Genomic DNA, 22,600 nt, shown 5'->3' on the forward strand with positions numbered 1-22,600 from the left:
GCGTCATGGGACCGATGGGTAAGACCCCTTCTCGGGAACGCCTCTGCAGGCAAGACAATAAATATGAGGAGCCAACCAGCCGCAAAGATCGCCGGTCTGCGATTGACCAACAAGTTGAAAATTGTGGCTATTCAAATTCTGGGCTCTCATTTGTTTTTGCAAATATTTTGGCTGGCATTATAGTATCTAGCGATCTCTTGTCGAGAGCCACAAGTCAACTGAACATTATCTATACTGCACACAAGCGATAAGCCTTTGCAAATTGAGGGTGCAAAGATACATTTATTATTTGTTATCTAGATTTGCAGAACTATTAAATTTGGGTATAAAGGCTTGTGTAGAGTTAATGTTAAACTGTAGAGATTGTCAGAATTGCATCGTCCTAAAAACCTCCCTTGACTTACTTGTTTTCACTTGTCACATTCCTCAGTTTTTAGGCCACATGTGGTTTTTAGATAATCGATTCCAAATAGACTTTCCGTGGTGCTGGGTTGTTGTACAAAAGCTTTCTTTAATGGCGTATAGACCGACAGACACACGCACAGGCATACATTCATAATAGAATAACAATAATTTCTCTAGTACATTTGTATATGGATATACGTACATATAGGTATACATTTGCATCCATTTGCAATGAAGGTTTTCATGGGGATGGAGTTTTGGGTCAGGGGCACAGGTCAGGGGTCAGGGGTCATGGGTCAGTTGGGGTAGTTGCCTATACATAAATAATCGGATATGCTCTAGCTATGGCATCCACTCATACATACATGTCTTAATCTAACCAAGTGTCGTGTGCATCAGTATATATCTAGATTTATAGTTACAATAGAAAAAAACAAAAAAAAAAAGAGGAATAATAAACAGAAACAAGGGGAGGGGGTGGGGGGTGGTGGAAGATGGAGTGGGTTCACTAACTTAGGGCTAGGTGCTCGGTGTGGTGCTTCTGCTCCGATTTCTGGGCCTGGAGTCGCTGCAACGGCGGAATGGCGAACATCACCAGTCCACTGATGGCGATCATGAGTCCAGCCATCATGAAGGCCGGCGCATACGAGTTGGTCAGATCGTACAACGAACCTGTGCAGGAGAGGTCAAACATATAGTACATACATATAACAAGTGACCCAACTTGGTACTTGATACTCAAGTTACTCAAGTAAGAGACGTGGAAAATCATCATACGTTTCAATCAAATGATTTCTTTTCAAAATCTTTACAAAGTTCATATTCTGATATTTTTATCTTGTAAACTAGAACTTAGGGGGGGACTCACCTCCGATGGGCGGACCAATGAAGCTGGCGATGCCCTGGAAGAGCAGCAGCAGGCCGAAGGCATTGGTCAGCTTGTCCAGTCCCAGCAGATCCACCAGGATGACCGAGGTGAGACCCACGTAGGCACCGATCGTGAAGCCGAACACGATGCAGTAGAAGGCCAGCGATTGGAAGTCATGGCACAGCGGCACCATGGCAGTGGCTAGTTGGCCAGGATAGAATTCGATTAGAGCATGAGTGGGGCCAAGTAATCATCCATATACTCACACACTCCGCAGGCGGTGAGGCAGACGTTGTAGACCAGCAGGCGGTTCACCCACGGCTTGTCCGCTATGTAACCTAGGACTATGCGGCCCACCGTGTTGGCCACCCCAATGGTGGAGATCAGGTAGCTGGCCTGCGAATTGGAAAGGTCCAAGGCATCCGCATAGGCGGCCACATAGAGGTACGGGACGTTGAAGCCGATGCTCGTGCAGAAATTGGACACGGAGAAGATCACGAAGACCATGTCCTTCAGCAGCGAGAAGTTCATCATCTCGGCGAACGTGTCGCGGGTCTCCTTGGAGCACGTGATGCAGCCGCAGCACTTGGTCTCCTCCTGCAAAGGGGAAAGTGGTTTAATAACCCTTTATTTGGAATGTATACTAGAATTTACTTTGCTCCTAATGAAAATCCCTATTAAAAACTACATTTATTACTTAATATTTCCTCTTTGAACATCTGTGAAAAGAGAATCCTAGTAAGTTTGTAAAGGAAAGAGTAAGAGTAAGAGACTGCGTGGTGACCCCAATTTACATTGCTCCTAATGAAAATCCCTATTAAAAACTACATTTATTACTTAATATTTCCTCTTTGAACATCTGTGAAAAGAGAATCCTAGTAAGTTCGTAAAGGAAAGAGTAAGAAAGACTGCGTGGTGACCCCAATGTAAGTTGGGGTCACTGTTAACCTTGCTTTGGCAACGACTCCCCAGTGCTATTGAGTCCGAAATTAGCATGGGAATGTAATTGAGCTCATGTTATTCAAATTACAACGTTCATTGCTATGCGTGGATTGGCTGGTCGGCTAAGCCGATTGACCGCCGGATTCGGGTTGACCAAGCGCAGTGCTCTGTGGGCTCTGGTTGGCGAATCACCGGACAATGGGAGTGGAGGAGTTCTTCGAGGACAGCGAGATCTTCGTGACCGGGGGATCGGGTGTGGTGGGCAAGGCGCTGATCGAGAAGCTGCTGCGCTCCTGCAACGTCCGCCGCATCTACATCCTCCTGCGTCCTCGCAAGCAGCTGACGGCCGAGCAGAGGCTCCTCCGGCTGCGCCAGGCCACCGTCTTCCATGTGCTGGCCGTGGAGAAGCCGCAGGAGCTGGACAAGGTGGTGGCGGTGCCGGGAGACGTCTCCCTGCCCGGACTGGGCATCGATCCCGCGATGAGGGAGCGCATGAGGGGCGTGTCCCTGGTCTACCACTGTGCTGCCACGGTGCGCTTCGACGAACCACTCCGGGTGGCTCTCCGCCTGAATGTCGGCGGCACCCTGGAAGCCCTCAAGTTCGCCGAGGGTCTGCCCAATCTCAGGGCCTTCGTCCACGTGTCCACCTTCTACAGCAATCCCTACTTGAAGCGGGTGGAGCCCAAGGTGCGTTGTGGGTTGGGTCTTCTTCTGTGTCCCTGACTCTGTGACTCCGTGACTCTGATCCTTGCAGTACTACTCCTCGCCGATGGACTGGCGATTGTGCCTTCGACTGCTGGAGGAAGTCCCCGACGATGGGATGCTTAATGCCCTTACCAGGAAGTAAGTCGGAAATGGGCTCTTGAATTTCATATCAGCTATATTCATCGATTTCTCTGCAAAGCTATTGATTTGTACTTTTACTGGATGCCATATAATGCGTTTTCGTTTGGCCATCGCAGGTTGATCGTGGGCTTTCCCAACACGTACACGTTCACCAAAAATCTGGCCGAGTCCCTGGTGAATGATTACCGCCATCGGCTGCCGCTGATAGTGTACCGTCCGTCCATAGGTAATCAAGGCTTCTCCATGGTATACATATGTGCCCCTGACTGATCAGGAACCTTCTAGTTCTCTTCGCGGTGGACGATCCCTCGCCCGGCTTTTCGCCCTCACTGATGGGCGCCATGGGACTGTTCGCCTTGGTGGGCGCTGGGATCCTGAAGACCGTCTACCTGGGCAAGGACATCCGGCTGGACATCACGCCGCAGGACATCGGGATCAAGAGCATGCTGTGCTACACGAAGCGGGGATCGGAGGCCTACCAGCGAGGTCCTCCGCCGGAGCTGCCGGTCTACCTGTCCTCATCCTGCACCCACGTGCCGCACACCTTCACCCAGATCGCCGAGCAGATGGACACACTGGACCTGTGGCGGGACGTGGCCTTCGGGAAGAGCCTGATGATACCGGGCTGCCACTACACGGACAGGCGCTGGGTCTACCAGCTCCTCGTCTTCACCAAGCAGATCCTCCCCGCCGCGATCATCGATCTGCTGCTGCGGATCTTCGGGCGGAAGCCACTGCTGATGAGTGCGGTTAGGAAGGCCTACCAGACGCTGGAGGTGATGCAGCCGTTCATGTTCAACAACTACGACAGTCCCGGGATCACGGACATGGATTCGCTTTGCGAGGAGAACGCCGGGTAGGTGGGGCATCGTTTTGGGAAGTTCGTTGGCCCTCAACCCTGTTCATTCCAGCACTCCGTTCAATCTGGACGCCTTCAAGCATCCGGATATCCATGGTCTGGTGATCCAGTCCTGCGGGAACATGCTCCTCAGCATTCGAACGCACTTGCTCCGCGAAGATCCCAAAACAATGGCGCGCACCAAGATAATCTTAAGGATGTGAGTGCCCAGTACTCTCTCCTTCGACCAATTGAAAACTATAAATTAAAACTATTTCAGCAAGGTGCTTCTCTACCGGTTGTTCCGCCTCTTCCTGCTTTACAAACTGATCCGCTGGATCTGGACGAGCTATTTGTCGCAGTTCTAGATCTAGATCACTACTCCTTGATATTACTATCTTTCTGTTTTAGTTTTTTTTTTTGTTAACCTAAGTAGAAGTGAATTTCAAATCAGCTCAAATATAACAAACAACGTTTCACTCGATATACCCATTTAATTGTTGATCAACCATAAAAGCAAATATGGACTTGGTGCGCCCGGAAAATGAGGAGAATCGAGCATTGCCCTTTTGGAAGCAGATCCTTCTCTCGATCCAGTGGCACCTGCGGCCCATCTCCGTGCTCATTTTCCTCATCAAGATCTGCCTTTCGGTGCAGGTGGGCGTCTTCCTGGCCATGCTCTTCGACGAGTACCAGGAGCGCACCGTGGGATGCCCCCTGCCGGACTCCACCTGGCAGGGCTGGCTGAAGAGGATCCTACTGGAGCTGCGCGACCACTTGATGGACTACTGCGACCGCAAGAAGCGATCGATATTCACTCCCAAACACATTCCCCACAACGATCCCTGGGGTCTGTACGCTTGGCCCTTCCCATAATTTAGTTCAAGAACCCAAAACCCGATTAACACATTGTTTGTATTTCACCAAAGCATCCTCTTTTGTTTCAACTCATTACTTATAATTTGGAATACTCGGTGAGTCTTGTAATTGAGCTTGTAAAGTAAATTACATTTATTTTTTCAAGGAATCCCAAGGGATATATTTTTTATTTTCATTGAATAAGAATGGCAAAATTTAAAGGATCGACTTTGACACAACAACAAGGATGCTAAATAACAGAAGCTGACTACCACACATCTGCCAATGGAAAATGATTAAACTTTGATATGTTGGAACACACAGGGTGAGTCATATAAACAGGCCTTCAAAATTAGGCCTAAGTAGGCTTACCAAGTAGAATGATTGCACATACAAGACAATCTTCAGTAACAAGTCTGCTTCAAAAACTGACCAAGAGTTTATCTGACTATACTTCACCCCTTAGGTTTTGTACTAAACATTATATACATTATATACATTATTTACTCCTAGGAACTCACCTGACTCTGTGACACGTTGTTGCTCTGCCGGAGTGATCCGTACCGCTTGATCACCCCGGATCCGGACATGGAGCGGTTCAGATCGTTCCTGGAACTCACGTAGTCGGGCAGGTTGTGCAGCGATCCCTGGACACACACAGATGCACCAATTAGTTGCGCAATTCAAATTCAAGTTTGAGATTAGAGGGTACACCCACCTGGTAGAGGGCATCCGGGCGGTACATGGTGCCACTGGCACTCCGCTCCCGATGCAGATCCCGCAGAGGAGTCAACTGCAGCTGGCTGTGGCACTTGCGGGCGATGTCGTCGTTGCTGGTGCTCTTCGCCACCGCCTGCGGTGGGGTCACCAAGGTGGCTGCCTGTCCGTTGACAGCGCCATTCGAGTTGTTGTTCTGTTGTACAAGTTCAAACATAAATACACAGTGTTGTCTTTCTTTTTGACCTTGATTGGAAGTCTTTTTTTAACGGATTTCGGTTTTGTGGATTTCAAAAAGGGCTACAGAAAGGCCACAGAAAAATGACATCAAATTTTAAAATAATACGATGTACATCAACCTTACTATCAGGGAAATGGATAATTGCTTTCGAAATTGGTTTGCAACATGGCCAAGTGAAACTATTTAGCTTTCAAATAATATTTCTTAAGCAATTGTTTAGATTTTGTACAACGGAGTTATTAGCCATACTATATCAAATTTTCTTTTGCCAATTATTTATTAACGCAACTAAAACGCCAAGCAAGAAAGTGTTCGCTTAAATAGTATACTTTCATTTCTTAAATTTCTCTCATATCTTTAGGCTCAATTTATATAATTTTCTATAATTTATATTTATTATGTGCTGCTGACATATTTGACTAATTTTATTGTTTATTGTTTCTGATTTGTTTAAGTTCCCCAATTAGGTGCACCTATCTTTGTTACCATTTTGTTATTATTTCACAATCAAAAAACAAAACAAAAAAATACTTTCATTTAAAGGGAAGGTTCTTTCAAATCCACCATACTCTAAAAATTTTCTTACCAAACTGGGCTTGAGGTTGTGACCCACACTATTGGATCGGCAGAGGCCTCCTCCTCCGGAAATCGGGGTGTCTGTGCGCTGGGGCAGCTGCAGGTACTGATCCTTCGGCAGGATCTTCAGGGGCTCCAGCTCCGCCGGCGTGGTGTTCTGGTCGATGATGGCCGACTTCTTGCCCAGCTTCGGAGTGCTCGGTGTGTTGGGCGGCGTCTTTGGAGGCGCCTCCAGCTCCAGGGGTCGGAACATCGCCCCGAAGATGATGCAGTTGAGCACGATGCCGCCGATGATCAGCATCGCCCCGCGCCACCCGTAGCTGCCGATCAAGTACTCCGTCAGCGGGGCAAACACGGTGGTGCCGAATCCGGAGCCGCAGACCGCGATGCCCGTGGCCAGGGATCTCCGCGCCTCGAAGTACTGCGTCACACTCACGATGGCCGGCAGGTAGATCAGCCCGAAGCCCAGCCCCGTGCCAAAGCCAATCGTGATGATCAGCGTGAGCACGTTCTGGGCGAACATGCTCACGATGATGCAGCTGGCGGCCAGGATGGCACCCGCGATGGTCACCGCTCGACAGCCATATCGATTCACGAAGGACGAACTGATGGGTCCTGCAACACACCAAATCAAAAATAAATTAAATCATAAAATACTGCAACTGATTATGGATTAATGTTAAGATAGAAAGGTTACAATTAACTAGAAAGAAAGCCGACATTTTCGAAAAATGACGCAAACCCTGCACTTTTAAGGCCATAACTATTCCTACAGACATCCTATTTCAAAGGGGCATACTTTAAAATGATTGTAGTTTCATTCTCTGAAAAACTGTGTTTCCAGTTTTTTTTTTGTTTTTGGGTCGATTTTTCATCATTTTAAGCAATGTAACCCCTTTCCAAATTTTCGAAAAATGGGCTTGAAGAAAAGTGACCTAAAACCTGCACTTCTTAGCCCATAACTTTTGTTACGGACATTCGATTTCAAAGTGGCATACTTTAAAATGATTGTGGTTTCATTCTCTAAAAAACTGTGTTTCCAGTTTTTTTTTTGTTTTTGGGTCGAATTTTCATCATTTTAAGCAATGTAACCCCTTTCCAAATTTTCGAAAAATGGGATTGCAGAAAGTGACCTAAAACCTGCACTTCTTAGCCCATAACTTTTGTTACGGACATTCGATTTCAAAGTGGCATACTTTAAAATGATTGTGGCTTAGTTCTCTAAAAAACTGTGTTTCCAGTTTTTTTTTTGTTTTTGGGTCGAATTTTCATCATTTTAAGCAATGTAACCCCTTTCCAAATTTTCGAAAAATGGGATTGCAGAAAGTGACCTAAAACCTGCACTTCTTAGCCCATAACTTTTGTTACGGACATTCGATTTCAAAGTGGCATACTTTAAAATGATTGTGGCTTAGTTCTCTAAAAAACTGTGTTTCCACTTTAGTTTGTTTTTTTGGGTCGAATTTTCATCATTTTAAGCAATGTAACCCCTTTCCAAATTTTCGAAAAATGGGCTTGCAGAAAAGTAACCTAAAACCTGCACTTCTTAGCCCATAACTTTTGTTATGGACATCCGATTTCAAAGGGGCATACTTTAAAATGATTGTAGTTTCATTCTCTAAAAAACTGTGTTTCCAGTTTTTTTTTGGTTTTGGGTCGAATTTTCATCATTTTAAGCAATGTAACCCCTTTCCAAATTTTCGAAACTTTTGTTACGGACATCCGATTTCAAAGTGGCATACTTTAAAATGATTGTGGATTCATTCTCTAAAAAACTGCGTTTCAGTTTTTTTGGGTCAATTTTTCATCGTTTTAAAATTTCCATAGATTGCACTCACCCGAAGAGAAGGTCACGCCCACCATAATGGAGGCAATCCAGGCCGTGTAACCTTTGCCCTCGTTGAAGTATTTCAGGAACTCATTGTAGAAGATGCCAAAGGAGTAGGTCATGCCATCGGCTGCGGAAGACAAAAGATCTGAGATTAGGTACTGCGAATGAGAATAAGACGCCTAAAAGTAGGCCATTTAGTTGCAATCCACTGCCCAAAGTGGATTCCGTTCGATCAAACTGGTTACCGATCGCCTGGCTCCTCGACAGGCCATAAATCAGTTTAGTTGGGCAATTAATTACGGCTCCCAATTTTATCAGGCTCCCCCACCAGTCTGCCCAGCCCCCGGCCCACCGATCGATCGGTAACTATTTCCGTGGCAGGGCAATTACAGCCAACGCGGCGATAAGATTATCGGCACACACTTGGCCACAATTATCATCCAATTGATGGTTGTACGGCTCGAGTGGCGACTGTACTCCACTTCTCGTAAATCAGCAACCGTATGCCGGGTATCAGTGTCATGACTGGACCTCGCCGATAAGTCCCCATTTCAATCTCTCTGATTTGCAGCGATTAGAGTGCTTAAAGTATTTACGATCCCCGAAAATCCATGAAACAGCTAAATGCTTTAATTCCCTGGCCACTCCGGTTGCCGGGTGAGTCCAAGGCTGGTGGGTTTGATTTATGGCAGCCGTAAAGGTGGCAAAAGCTGGCATTTCAGAGGCACCCAACTCCAGTTCGTCAAGTCCTCCTCCGGCGAAGCACTTCCGTGACCTAATTGAAACCCAAAACGGGGGACCCATTTATTTTCGGTGGGGGAAACCGACTGGGGGAAACCCTATTCATAAAATGTTTATCTTTCTGCTAATTCGTAATTTTAAGGAATTTTTTAACAGGATTGAAAATAGCATTAAACAAAGGGAAAAAGGGAAAAAGGATGTGATGTTAAGACATATTTATCTTCTTGAGCTTACGTTATTGACTGTGTTGAACTATATTTCTTAATAACTTCTGTAATAGTTGTTCGATTTCATAAATTAATTGCCTGTTGATCAATGTTGATCGAAGAGTTTAGACCGCCCGAAAATCATGTCTCTACCACTCTACTCTGGCAACTGCCACAGATTCACTTTCACTTACTGACTATGTGTATCATGAAGGAGCCGAAGACCACCACCCATCCCCATCCGCCATCCGGAGGAGTGGGCTGTCGCTCGAGATCCATTTCGCAGGCCTCATGTTGTTGTTGCTGCTGCTGGGATTTTCTGCGTGCCGGCGGTCCGTGAACCATGTTGTTGGTATCGCCCTGGGCTTATTGCTCCGGTTACCGAATGAACCTTGACCTGGGAGTGCTGGATGCCGCACCTGCTGCACCTGCTGCTGCTGCTGCTGCTGGATATGCCCCCTAAAGCCAGTGGCTCATGTTGCGCCAACTGAAATGAGAACGAGAACGAGAGGGATTCGGTGGCAATTAGAGGCTAGTCGTAGGTCAGCTTTAAAACATTAAAAACACGTGATGAAGAGGATGTTGCTGTTGTGCTTCCAAAGTTGTTGCTGCTAGTGTGTCTGCCCTGCTTATCAACGGAGCTCAAATACAAAATACATTGAACCTGCTAAAAAAAAACAACCAAAACAGAGTGGTTTCTATATATACATTTGGAACTGTACAATCACATGCCCGGGGGAGCTCATGTTTTTCAAAATCAAATGAAATTATTTATACATATTTAATCATCAAAAAATAAGCGTTGTAGAAGTATTTTATAACTGCTTTTCATTTTCTAGAAATATCTTAACTTTTGTGCATCAATGAAATATATTATTTTATTTAATTATTACGACAAGGACTTAAAATCGCTGATGAAGCAATAATGATCAGGCACAGTCGTTGTTTGTAACAAATAAAAACACAGGGGAACTACAACTTAAGTTAAATTTAGAACCTTATTAAATGGGAATTATGACGTCTATATAGTAAAGGCGACGGAAACCAAATCAAAGCGGTTATCAGCCTGTTAGTAACCTCTTGACCACGCCCACCCGGTCGTCCGCCCCCTGATCATTAGCATAGTCCCTATCATCGCCGTTATTGGGCAGATTCCGCTAAATTTCCATTGTCCGCCGATCGTATGAACAAGAAGCGGAGAAACGGGAGGGGTATCATACATATAGCACGGCTTATCAGGCGCAGCTCAGAAAAACACCCGACTCTCAAAGATCTCAGCTGACCTTTTGCCATTTGGACCCCCAGCGATCAGAACGGAAAGAACTTTCGTTTATGCGGCGAAAAAGTCGCGAACATGTCGCCACTTAGCTTCTCTTAAAATCATTTCTTTGAACTTATCCAAATCTCTAAAATACGATTCATTATACGATTTAGACAACTACAAAATCCATTTTAAACTCATAAAATTTGTGTGTTTGGTATATTATTCAGATATAGAATTAGCTTGGTTCGGTTTTGATTTAGTAAATTAGCCAAGACTTTGAGCCACTTCAGACCACTCTAATCACTGGCCAAGGTGCGAATTACTTTCGTTTATTGTGTTTTGCTGTTTTGTTCTCGTCTCTTCACAAATAGATATGGCATACCGAATATAGAATATATGTATAATATGCAATATATAACCTATATGCACATGTATCTCCAGAAGTGCCGCCTGCTCAATCATCGTTGTTATTGCTGCGTTTTTTTTGAAGTGAAAACAAAGCGCAAAAGTTGCAACAATGCCGCAAGATAATTGTGACGTGATAAAGCAGATGTATGGGGGGAGGGGGTATGGTGGTCTATTTCCCCCCAGTCTGAACAAAAACAAATGCTATTTCACTTTTTCCAAAGCCATATCAGCAAGCACTTGATATGCACACACATTACAATGAAAGCCAGGCATGAACAAAAGCTAAAACTGAACCTAAAATTGATTAGAGAGTCGAACAATCGGTGCAGGGGCGTCGAGAGGGGGCGTTACTTTCCATTTACAAGCGAGTGGTATATATGCTCGCACTACAACAACAGGAAACGCATCCCCAGCATCTCCAACTTATACGGAATGATTCATCCGTCGGCGTCGCTCTTTTGTGCAATCAGAGACAATTAAAACAAAACAAATCAAATGAACGCAAAATGAGAGCGACAAATGTAGCCTAAACTTTTACCTCCCCAACCTCAAGAACCTAAAGAACATCAAGAAATTCGGCATTATCACATATGTCTACACAGTTGGGCCATATATTGACCATGACATTCAAGCGATTGTCTCGAAACGATTCCTCTAATCGCCGACAAAGAGATTGCGCATACGCAGCGTTGGCGGCACTGACTGAAGGAAATTGTGCGGTCCACACGGAACATATGTATTATCGAAAATCCGCCCACTCATCTTGTCCAACAAAGAAGTAATTTGTCTGCGATTTATGCTTGTTTAGCAGCTTAAAGTGACACGAATGTTTAAAACAACAATAGTTCTTAGAATCAAATCTTGCTAAGCGCTCAAAGACGTATACTTAATATTTTCTATTTAAATGATTATCTGTGTTTTTTATAGCAATTTTTTAATGGTATATACATAACTATTAAACTAATTGGTAATTAGAGGTAGCGTAATTTTCATTAATTATTATTTCTGTTTGATTTTTAATTGATGGTAAATTGCTTGAAAGTCATGTCAAAGGTCATAAGATTAGTTCAAATCTGAGTACTTTTAATGTTCCAATTTGGGCTTTTATTATGTATTTTATAATCTACAATTTTAAATGGATTTAAATGGAGATTGAAAGAAAATGTTGCTAGTAAATATTTCCGCTTAAGCAATATGTATTTTCCTATCTGTTATTTATCCCCTTTGAACTCCTGTAAATCAGTTACGAACCGGTCGCTAACTGGATCGCAATCGGGTATTAACTGCTCCACTCCACTCCACCGTATGTGACCCCCAGTCCCTCCAGTCCTCCACTTGTTTATCTTGCACTTTCGCCTGGCAACGACATCGGCCCCCTCCTCGGAAGGCGATAGCAGTCGGACTGGATGCACTCAGTCACTCGGTCGGCGGATGGAGGGCACTGCGAGGCGCCTTTGCCCTTGACCCATCTGCATGGCGAGTGTGGAAGCCGAGTGATAGCCCCAAAATGTGACAAAATGTGCGCAGTAAGCAAAATGCAATATCAGCAGCAGCAAAACCAACCGAAAAAGCAGGAGCAACACGAACAGTCCGATTACGTGAGTGCACTGCAAAACAATTTGTGTACTTTCCCAAGCAAAAATCATATCACATTTAAAAATTACAAATTTCTTACAATCGATTAGTTATTTTTCAGATACTTTAAAAGAAACGTGCCTTTTAAAAATTAATTTCTAAAGCATTATAATATAATAATAGAACTTGACTATGAAATTTTCATAATTTAAAATTATTTTAAATAAAAACCATTTAACCCTAGTAATCATATTTTCTCCGTGTGTGGGACTCTGTTTTGGGTTGTTTCTGTTATTGTTTTTTTTCGATGGTGCTCAGATTGCTGCGTTTTGGTGGCTAGCAAGTGTCGTTGAACCACCAGCAGCAAAACAAACAAATGCGACTTGCCAAATAGAAGAAACGGTGCCAAAGGTGATAGAGAACACTTGCATGCGACATGCAAGCGAAGCGAGTGATTCACCCGTAACGTTATCATCCATTTCCAGTTCTTGGCCCTTTAATGATGGGGATGGCCCAATTGTTTTCCCACCGGCCTTTGTCTTTCTGATTTCTGATTTATTAATGTCTCGATTATCCTTGCCCGGTTTAAACTGCATCTCAGCTGGAAAACTGTCCGGCCAGCGGTCAATCGCACTTTGTTTATTATGAAATTAATTCACTTTGCTTGGCACTAAATGAATTTCAGCTTTTGCGGTCACGGATTTTTAATTGCTTTGGCCTTGGACTTACTTTGTGTTCACTTCCCAGTCGGAATCCCAGTCCCGCCGGCCCACGACCTCCCATCAATCAGATCCACCTGGCCAGGCTGTTGAACCTGGTCAGGGAGCTGACCCACTAACCGGATTCCGCGGGCTGCGTATAGATTAAATTGGATGGAAAGTCCGGGGGGAACAGAGAAAGGGCTTTTGATTGGGACCAGGACTTGTTTTCATTGAATTTTCTCAAATTCCTGTCCCTAGTGTTCTTCATTTTGTGGTTTGTAATGTACTAATTTCTGCAGATAGCTTATAGTGATTATGTAGTATATCTATATCTTTAATTATTTCCCACGTTTTAATAGCTACATGAGTTAATAAATGAAATAGTTGAACAAGACGAGGAGCCCGTCCTTTTCTCACTGCAACTCCCCTGCATATTTACACATTCTTATGTCATATCACACATAAACCTCTGTTTAATATCCCCATTTCCCTCCGATCCCCATCAATCTTTCTCAACGATCTTGTCAACATGAGCTCAAACCTTCGGATTTAGTCAATATCAATATCGGGAGCTTTCAATATCGATCATGGCCACCTGTAAGGCGAAAAGGGGGGATGGGTAGCGAATGCACTTTCGGTTTTTTCCTCTCCCACGTTCTATGTCTACAGGCACAGCATATAAAAAAAGCCGAAAATAAAGAAACAAATCCGTTTAAAAATAGTCTCGACGAAGAGTGCAGTCTCGACATTTGGATGTTTCCTCCGATTTTGTTTGGTTCCGTTTCCAGGGCGACTGCATTTCGCTCCTTGGGCAGGTCCAAAAACACAGAGATGATCCGATCAGATATGGGGATTATGACATGGAGCATTACGGCACGTAATTCGACAGTTAAGGCGGGCCTTATCTGATCCAGCCGACTTACCTTTCGTGTTGTGGGCTTTGTGCGCCTCTTATTTGTTAATTAATTCGTTGCCTGCACTCTTTTGCTGTACTTTTTTGTATTTACTTTATTGCCTGAGTGTGCAAATCTTTTTACGACTTTGTTGACACTTTGTGTTCTTCGCGTTACAGTTGCTAATGTCCAATCGCAGAGATTATGAATCGAACGAGGCGTTGGGGGTTCAATAAAAACGGAATGAAGTCGATCAAGAGTCGATTAAGCGCGGTAAAAAAAAAGAGGGTCCTTGGCAACTGGCCACACTATGTTCGTCCTGGCGGTCTTTGGATATTTGGTCACACTCAATGTTGGTAACGGTTCACTCGTATCACAAATTGGCTTTCAGTTTCGGCGTTTTTATTCATTTCTCGATTCCGGGAGCCTGCTGTTATTTCTTGGCGAGGAGACGATGTCGAACCGATGTCGCTGTTAGCAGGCGACCAAATAAAATTAAATGCGAACTGTGTAAGAGCAGAACGCCGAGCAGAACGAAGAAGAAACGGCGGCGGCAAAGGAAAAGCAAACACCGAACTGAAACCGAAAAGCACTCTCCTCTGCTCTCCGCTCCTCTCTTCTCCGGGTCTCTCGACCGCTCTCTCTTTCCTTATCACTGGTCAGCCCCACTGGAAGAGAGAGCCCACTACACTATGCAGTGTGGAGAACTTTGGGGGGAGAGCGCCACAATACCCAGTGATCGAACTCAATCCGCTTTGAATTATAGGAACCTTATCAGTTTATAATTTTTTGTTCATGTTTCCAATTGTTGTCCAAAGGTAAATAACACGGGTTTTCGGCGGGAGGGCGGGGACCTGGGGGGAGGGGGTCCCGAACGCTTACGCCTTTCTGGGCTTAGTGTTAAATATTAATTAACAAATTTGCTCGAGTTGAACTGTGCGTAAAACGAAATCACAACGGTCATAAAATGAAAATACAATCATAGCAAATTGTATACAACAGACTATATAGACCATGCATTATGATACTCTATATGAAACAGCATATTAGTACTTAAAAATAAATTAATAATTTTAAAATATTTATTGAGCTTTAAAGGCTTTTTCAAAGTATAGTTTAGCCTAGTTTTACATATTTTAAATCTTTTTTTTTACTGAATAGAATTTGTTTGTATTTTTAAGAGTCCACAAGTAATCGACTAAGTTAATGCTTGGGGTATATTTCAAATTGTATTTGTGGGTGAAGCCCAAATCACAGTGGAAGACACCTCATTTTACTCTCTTGAATTTGTTTATAATAAATGCTGGTAAGGGGTTTAATATCTATCTAATCTATCATTACTATTTTCGCCATAAATGTCTTTTTTTCTCAGTCCAAAACAATGAAATCTATGGTTCCCATGAAGTTTATTGCACTTGCACCAATAAAACGAGTGAAGAACTCGCCTTGTCACTTTAACTTCACTTGAAAGTAGTGAAAAATGAAGGTCAGCGATAAGACAAGCTATTTGTAGCCTACGGCGAACTGCTAATACCCTGTACAAATTTACTGGAGCGGAGTATTTAACTTTCCCCTACTCACGGTGTTCCCTAGATTATGGAGCACTGTGCGTGAAGAGTCACACCCGCCGTGGTGTCCACTGATCAGCATTAGAAATCTGACTTGACCGCGCTTCGCACTGATCGCATAATTTGCTGAGCAAATAGTGACTTTTAATGCTAAAAATATACACAAGACCCCAAGACTAGACTGAGGCAATCGGTCACAGGTTGGGTGGTCACCCAAGATGAATTGGCCAACCCGTGATCCTACATACGCCTGATTACTACCCGTCCTTCCCGTCCAAAACCCCTTTCGCCCCTTGCTCATCAACTCGATTGGCGTAATGGGACAATATTGATAGCCGATTATGGCGGGCCAGTGATAACGCCCTCTATAACAGGAACGGACCCGGGACTGGGAATCAATTCCGCATAGTGAGTCCGAGGGTGGCCATGCCACGCCCCATTTCCAGTTGATAAGATAGTGGGGTCCGGGGCAGGAGAAGTAGAGCGCTACTGGAGGCTCAACTGGCTGCAAGGAGCGAAGTGGCGCCCGCTCAGGAACAGGTCGAAATGTGGTCCCCGGAATTGCAATCGATTGGGATTGGGATTGGGTCAGGTGCCCCAGGTGCCAGACTTCAAAAACTTCCCAATCAGTTAGTCAATTTGATATATTTCATACCAGACGGTGCTTGTTGGTTCGTTTTCTGACTATTTTGCAATCAAAAATCCTGCCTTATATATTCTCCTCCCCTCCAGTCTGCATCAGATATATATTTCCTAGTCATGGAGCTATCTCAACTGGATGAGCAGTACAACTGGCGCAGGTCCGTTTTGGGCATGCGCGAAGAGACTTTCGGGAAGCCATGGAACTACAACTTTCGCGTGCCGAGCAATCCTGCCCAGCTTTTCAAGTGGCTGCTGTCATTGGATCTGCCCATGCTGGAGGATGAGACTCCGCCCTGGAGTTTCTATTTCGATTTACTGGAGGCCAAGGACATTGAGCTGGAGCGTTGTGTTCACAGTGGAAAGCTTCTCGTGAGCCTCGCAATCCAGACAATGGATGGGGATGAGCCACGTCTGGAGGTTCCTTTGGCAGCCGAGAGTCTGGAACCAGGTTCCCGAGAGTCTGGAGATGATGTTCCTCCTTCTATAAATATAGTAGCAGTCCCACCTCATCTTGCAAGTCCATGCCCATCTGATGATGAAAAGCCATCGCAATCAAATGATCTGGTAACCCTGCCAAGATTGGTGGAAATCGGAACTGGTCCGGATGAGCCGCCAATCGTAGCCACTTTTGAGGAGAGGGGAACTGCCACCGATCCAGTTGGCGTTCCGGAGGTTATAGCACCACCACCCGAGGAGCCACCGCCGCCCAGCCATCGCTCCTTTTGCGGTCTGATGAAAAGGGCGGTGCTGGCCTTGTCCCTGGTGCACAGCCTCTATGCCCTGTCCCAGATCGCCCTCGGACCCTCCGTGGCCGGCGGATGGGAGTCCTTTGCCGGGGTCCCTACTCCGCCGCAGATGGAGGAGACCTCCTGGTCGCTGACGGCCTGCATCTGGCAGCACATGGCCAGCAAACTGGAGGGGCTGCGAAGTCGGTTCCCTTAAGTCCGCTCCTGGGATCGCAGATAGTTTCGTTCCGGTTATTTATAAACCCATCCCGCTATTTTTATGCCTCAAGACTCAGCTACGGACCCACTTCCAGACGATTCCTTTGCCGTACATATTGTTGTTCTTATTGCTGGCGGCGTTAGAGATTACGGGCAAATCACGGAGAGACCTAAAATACGGACTACTGTTGTTGTTGCTGTTGCTATTGTTGTTATTATTGTGTACCCAAGACAACGATCCGGCTTGGCGATAAGCCTCAAAACCTACACGAATCTCGGTCAATAGCTCTCCGATCCGTAGCCAAATAAATACCCAGTTCGAATTCATCGCTCTTTCTGTCTCTCTGGGAATGTCTCAAATATTCCACTAGTTATATATCCCTCTGATTGGCGGATCCGTGGACAATGATCCCATGGCGATCGCATCTTATCGGTGTCAAACACCTTTTGCTTATAGTCCGTTAATAGGTGCATTCACTCGTCTCTTCCAATCCGAAACGGAACTCGATCCCCAACTGGCGTCATCCTCGCTCAACACTCCGCTGGCATACGTGCCCTTAACTAAGTATCTCACTCTACATATTTACCTGGGGATCAATCATTACGTATTCTTGCCTGGGAAAGAGTTTCAGTTTAAGATTACCAAAGTATCTAGACTTTTTAATATTGTTAAATTACACATTTAATTTCAATTATTAATTTTATCAGATTAAAGTAGGTTCCACTTGTTAGGTTTCTCTATCTCAATCGATTTGAGCAATGCAATACGTGCCCTTAACTAAGTATCCCACTCTACATATTTACCTGGGGATCAATAATGACAAATATTACGTATACTTGCCTGGGAAAGATTTTCAGTTTGAGATTACAAAAGTTTCTAGACTTTTTAATATTGTTAAATGACACAGTTAATTTCAATGATTCAATTTATCAGATTAAAGTAGAGTTACAATCGATTCGAGCAATGCAACCGAACGCTTTCTACATCCCTTAACTATAGATATCTTTAATCAAAGTGATTTTCATGTACATTTTGCCTATCTGGCCTAGTACCAACTATTGATTTAATTGCAGCTGACGGCCAAGGAAACGCTGGAATCTTTGCAGCACGTCAACGTCAAACAGGCGAAAAGCCGGAAAATTGAACTGCCAGGGAAAGCGGGGAAAGTGGGGAAAGTGAGGAGGGCAAGGCAATGGCATAATGTGCCAGCTCGGGAATATGCATGCAAATTAGCTGACAAAACAAGATTGACATTCGACAATCAGCGGCAAATTGTCTGCAACGGCCATTTTGTTATTTCACTTTTTTCCACTTTTCACAAAACATGCCGCATTGCCATTTTCCCTGCCGCAGCCCAAAAGCCAACTATAAGAACTGGTTAAAAAGGCAAATGCCAAGAGCAAAGGCCGTGTGAAATAGGGTGGGGGGAGGTGGGCTAAAGAGGACGAAAGGGGGCCCAAAAGCCCAGGATATAAATGTATATAGTAGTATAGTATCTAGGCGGGTCGTTTGCTCTGCCACCGCCTGCTATTTAACATGCACTCGTCCGAAGCGCTCGGCCGCATTAATATTGCAACGTGGGGCAGGACGAAAGTCGATCCTGGGGGCAGGATGCTCTTCACAGCCACCTGTTGAGTGGGTCCTCGCCTGCCCCTCCTCCTCCTCTGGATTGCCACATCACCTCCTGGTTGCAACAATCAGATATGCACAGGCACACACTGGCAAACAACACTCTGAGCCCAAAAGGACCTCCGTTTACAGGGGGGTCAACTTGATAGCAGTGTCCATTTCGCTAGGAGCTATTGTGATTAAGTTACCTGAAAAATTAAGAGCTGCTTTTTAAGTCCACCCGAAATGTGAGGGCTAAAGAAACTAAAGTATTTGCCTTTGGGCAAGGAAACTATTTATTTTCAGTCTGCTCAAGACTGTATTACACTTGAAAATAACAAAAGGATACTAACATTTCTGTAACACAATTATTTTATTTCTATATAATTAAAGAAACTAGTAATAATTAAGCTGAAATAAAGCTGCAAAAAGTCAGTTCGTTAATTTGTTTTATTTTTCAATATTTAAAAACCCTGTTCTACAGCCTGATGAACCTAAAGAAATAAATTAAATTTTTCAATTGTGCCAAACATGTTCGATAAAAGTCAAAATAATTAGTAAGGCTGATGGGTTTGACCCCGAGACTCAATATATATATCCTTCAAGTGCTAATAACGCGACCGCAGCTGTGGCATTCCCGTGTAAGTTTTCCCTAATTATGCACGGACTAATGAAAGACATGCGCTGTCGAGCGAAAACAGCAGAGTTTACACTAAAAACACCGGTGTGGAAATGGGAATCCAGGTATGCGGGACTGTACTACACTTTAGTAAATATATACATATGTTTTATATATCAGGAGCAATCAAAGGACATTGAAAGTGTCCCGTTGCCACAAGTGGCGCACAGCATCCGAGAAACTTTCGTGAGCCATCTTCCTGCCTGTTGTCACTGTACTTTCGCTTTCACTTTCACTTCCTTCCCGGCTTCCATTTCCCACTTTCACTCCACCCCCTTCTGCCCACCTTGATGCGCTGCACGTGCCGCGAATGTGTGTGTGACAGGTGGTTATATCGATGCACCTGAGCTTGCCTCTCCGGCGTCACTTTCTCACGTTCTCGGTCACAATGTGTTATGCATATGCAGTGCCGACAAAGGCGGTCCTTTTTACGGGGATTATGGAGAAAGTGTAACCGAAATGAATACATTTTAGGAGTATCCCCTGGGTTCAAAAATGAACCATGCCATTTGCCGGGGGAACTGTGTATGCCTCGTGTGTTTCCAAATATACAAAGCTTATAAACTACTATTCCCAAAAAAAAAGGCAACAAAGGCTAGAGGTTAAACTCAGTCGTACACATAGTTGCATAATAATGCTAATGTATTTAGAGGATTTTGAACCAAACCAACCTATCCTTAGAATACTTAGCTAAATTACTTGTTGAAGGGGTCAATTTTTTAGGGCTCTTGGTGAATATATCATTTTAAGAGCCCTAAAACGGAATTTGGGGATCCCTAGGGATCAACTTTTGGAAAACTCTTTCTTAACAAGCATTTTCATAACATTGTATTATTTTTTTTCCAGATTCTGATGCTTAAATTCATATGTAAAGGCATAAGGGTTATTAATTTGGTTCAGATTCACTTAAGATACTTACCACCACTGTGCACTTGGCCACTTACCCTTGCACTTTCGAAAGAGTCGGCACGTGGCACGTGCTGCAAACGGTCGATCCCTCGGTCACGGACGCCACTACGGACTGGGACACCTATACGGACACGGACACGGACACGGATACGGACATGGGCACGGACACGGACACAGATACGGATGGGGGCACTTATACCACAGGGGACAGTAACCGCAGCGGTCGAAAATCGAACTTTGTCGCGTATTTAATTGGCAATCGCTTGGCCGTGGACTCCAGCGACCCGTGATTAGGGAATGGCCGGCCATCCGCTGTCCAGTTAGTCGTTCTCCGGATTGCCAGACTGTCAGACTGCCGGAATGACGGACTGCCGAGCCGGACGGGATTGAACTCAGGCCAGCCTGCCGCCTGAGTGCCGGGCTCAAAACACTCTGGCCCACGGAGCTTTGCTTCTGGCGATTTTGAAATGCAGCGCCGATGCCTGTGAGCTTTGCAGCTTTTCGAGGAGCTTTCCCCAGTGGAGGCCACCCCATCCTCCGTTTTTTGGGGCCTCCAGTCACGTGGCAAGCAGCATAACCTGTGTTTTGCAATTCGTCCTTACAGCTGAACATCCTCATCCACTACACACATACATACGTACAAATACCTGTTGCCGGTGGTCATAAGCCACTTGTTGAATCGACGATCGATGAGTTGACCCGCCGGCTTTTAAGCTCCTTGCTAGGTAGCCTAATACCCAATTAATGACTTCATTTTCATCCAGGTAAAGCTGCCCGCCGTAATCCAAACGTATTTTCTGCTAATTAAAAGGGCAAAATGCAGCAATTAAAAGTTCTGCTTCAAAACAGAAAGTTTTGTAGATACTCGTTGCCCCATTTTGTTGTGGATGTAATCTGTTTTTACTGCTGAAAAAGAACTTGGATTGAAAAACAAGGTGGTAAAAAAGAGTGAAATAATATAATACTACATAATCTTTTCAAAAATGTTGCAATATTTGCTTATACCATTATCTACAATATATTTTTGATAATTCATATATTTGTGAAGGAAAAAGTCCAGTATCCCTTTAATATTTCAGTTTCACTTAGGCAAACATTAAATAGCTCCACATTTGCATATGCATAGCAGCAGAGAAAATAAAAATCCACGTGCAAATGATATGTTACGTACACAAAAAGCGATGATAAATGAATGAATTATGTGAAATGGGGGACTTCACTTGCAGCTGCTTTGCGTTCTTCCTAGCTGCCCCCCCTGGCCCCATCCTCCTCCTCCTCCTCCTCCACGTGGGCATCAATGGTGTCGGTTGTGTCATTGGTGTCCGCGTTCAGATCCACCCAGTTGTCGTCGCTGATTTCGTCAATGGTGTCCGTATCATCCACTACTGCAGCCACGCTCACGTCATCCGTTGATCCGGAAGTGGTGGTGCCCGTGGTGGTGGTGGCCGTAACGGCGGACGAGGGTCTCAGGATCTCCTCCTGGGTGGCCGGAGTCGGGGTCGTCGAGGTGGTGTCGGTGTACGACGCAGTGGAGGGTGTCTCCGATCGGTAGCCCAATCCCAGTCCCGTAATGTACGAGGCGGATCCCGATCCCGAAGCTGAACCAGAACCAGATCCCGATCCCGATGCAGTTTCCGTTGCGGATTCCGTTGTTGTGCCCGTATTGGAACTGCAACTGGCTGTTGTTCCCGACGTGGAGGCGTCATCTCCGGCTAGGGCATCCTGGGACAACCTCGGGCGTGGTCCTGCCTTGTATTTGTTCTTCGCCCGGGCAACCTCGTAGTCCTTCAGATCGGACAACTCTAGCGTTATTCGCTGTAGATCGCGTTTAAGCATATTTATAGGAAAGTTTTAAGCGTTAATCAATGAACAGTTATTTCGGCAGCGACACCATTAACTTTGGATCTCAATTGCCGGCTAGTGATCACACTTTCCCCAAAATAGCACAGTGACTATTGTATAACAGTCACAATTGTAACAAGGTTTTTTAAATATTCTTTTTGAATATTCATAGAAATGCATCTTTGAGCTTATTTCAAAGAGCGAGCCTCTTTATGCCAAAAGAAATGTTGTCTACTTTTTAATAAATTCTAATAATTCTAAGTGTTAGAATCAATTTCAAACAGTTGCAATAAAAACAACGTTCTTTTCAGAATATTATCGGTTAGATCACCATAAAAAAGCCAAACACCCTTTTCATAGGATTATATTACATAAAAACAAAAAACAGATTTATATTATTGGACAGTTTTTCTATTTTAATTAATGCTCAATCGATAAAAACACACACATTTATTTATATTTTCTTATAATAGGCTAATACATTAAAAAAAAAAAGT

The 22,600-nt window shown here is 44.5% G+C and overlaps 5 protein-coding genes across 5 annotated transcripts; 3 read left to right on the plus strand and 2 right to left on the minus strand.

Moving 5' to 3' along the window:
- Positions 1-491: 491 nt before the first annotated feature.
- On the minus strand, positions 492-14,437 carry LOC108046942 (monocarboxylate transporter 12). Its single transcript, XM_017126924.2, has 9 exons — positions 13,941-14,437; positions 9,264-9,556; positions 8,130-8,249; positions 6,302-6,906; positions 5,476-5,670; positions 5,279-5,404; positions 1,540-1,870; positions 1,274-1,474; positions 492-1,077 (listed from the first exon to the last, which is right to left on the minus strand). The coding sequence occupies exons 2-9, from the start codon at positions 9,412-9,414 to the stop codon at positions 914-916; spliced, it is 1,893 nt and encodes a 630-aa protein (XP_016982413.1). The 5' UTR covers positions 9,415-9,556; positions 13,941-14,437; the 3' UTR covers positions 492-913.
- LOC108046943 (fatty acyl-CoA reductase wat) lies at positions 2,368-4,383 on the plus strand. Its single transcript, XM_017126925.1, has 6 exons — positions 2,368-2,902; positions 2,970-3,058; positions 3,178-3,287; positions 3,347-3,917; positions 3,973-4,119; positions 4,180-4,383. Exons 1-6 carry the CDS (start codon positions 2,414-2,416, stop codon positions 4,265-4,267), a joined length of 1,494 nt encoding a protein of 497 aa, XP_016982414.1. The 5' UTR covers positions 2,368-2,413; the 3' UTR covers positions 4,268-4,383.
- Positions 4,406-5,384, plus strand: LOC108046945. The gene is made up of 3 exons (XM_017126927.1): positions 4,406-4,873; positions 4,924-5,082; positions 5,271-5,384. The coding sequence occupies exon 1, from the start codon at positions 4,422-4,424 to the stop codon at positions 4,773-4,775; it is 354 nt and encodes a 117-aa protein (XP_016982416.1). The 5' UTR covers positions 4,406-4,421; the 3' UTR covers positions 4,776-4,873; positions 4,924-5,082; positions 5,271-5,384.
- Positions 14,438-16,085: 1,648 nt separating the features above from the next.
- Positions 16,086-17,384, plus strand: LOC108046894. The gene is made up of 2 exons (XM_017126849.2): positions 16,086-16,149; positions 16,211-17,384. The coding sequence occupies exon 2, from the start codon at positions 16,238-16,240 to the stop codon at positions 17,060-17,062; it is 825 nt and encodes a 274-aa protein (XP_016982338.1). The 5' UTR covers positions 16,086-16,149; positions 16,211-16,237; the 3' UTR covers positions 17,063-17,384.
- Positions 17,385-21,200: 3,816 nt separating this feature from the next.
- LOC108046875 (GPI-anchored hemophore cfmA) lies at positions 21,201-22,185 on the minus strand. Its single transcript, XM_017126821.2, has one exon. It carries the CDS (start codon positions 22,095-22,097, stop codon positions 21,504-21,506), a length of 594 nt encoding a protein of 197 aa, XP_016982310.1. The 5' UTR covers positions 22,098-22,185; the 3' UTR covers positions 21,201-21,503.
- Positions 22,186-22,600: the final 415 nt, after the last annotated feature.

Source organism: Drosophila rhopaloa, unplaced genomic scaffold, assembly GCF_018152115.1.
Source record: "Drosophila rhopaloa isolate 14029-0021.01 unplaced genomic scaffold, ASM1815211v1 contig_3, whole genome shotgun sequence".
NCBI lineage: Eukaryota > Metazoa > Arthropoda > Insecta > Diptera > Drosophilidae > Drosophila > Drosophila rhopaloa.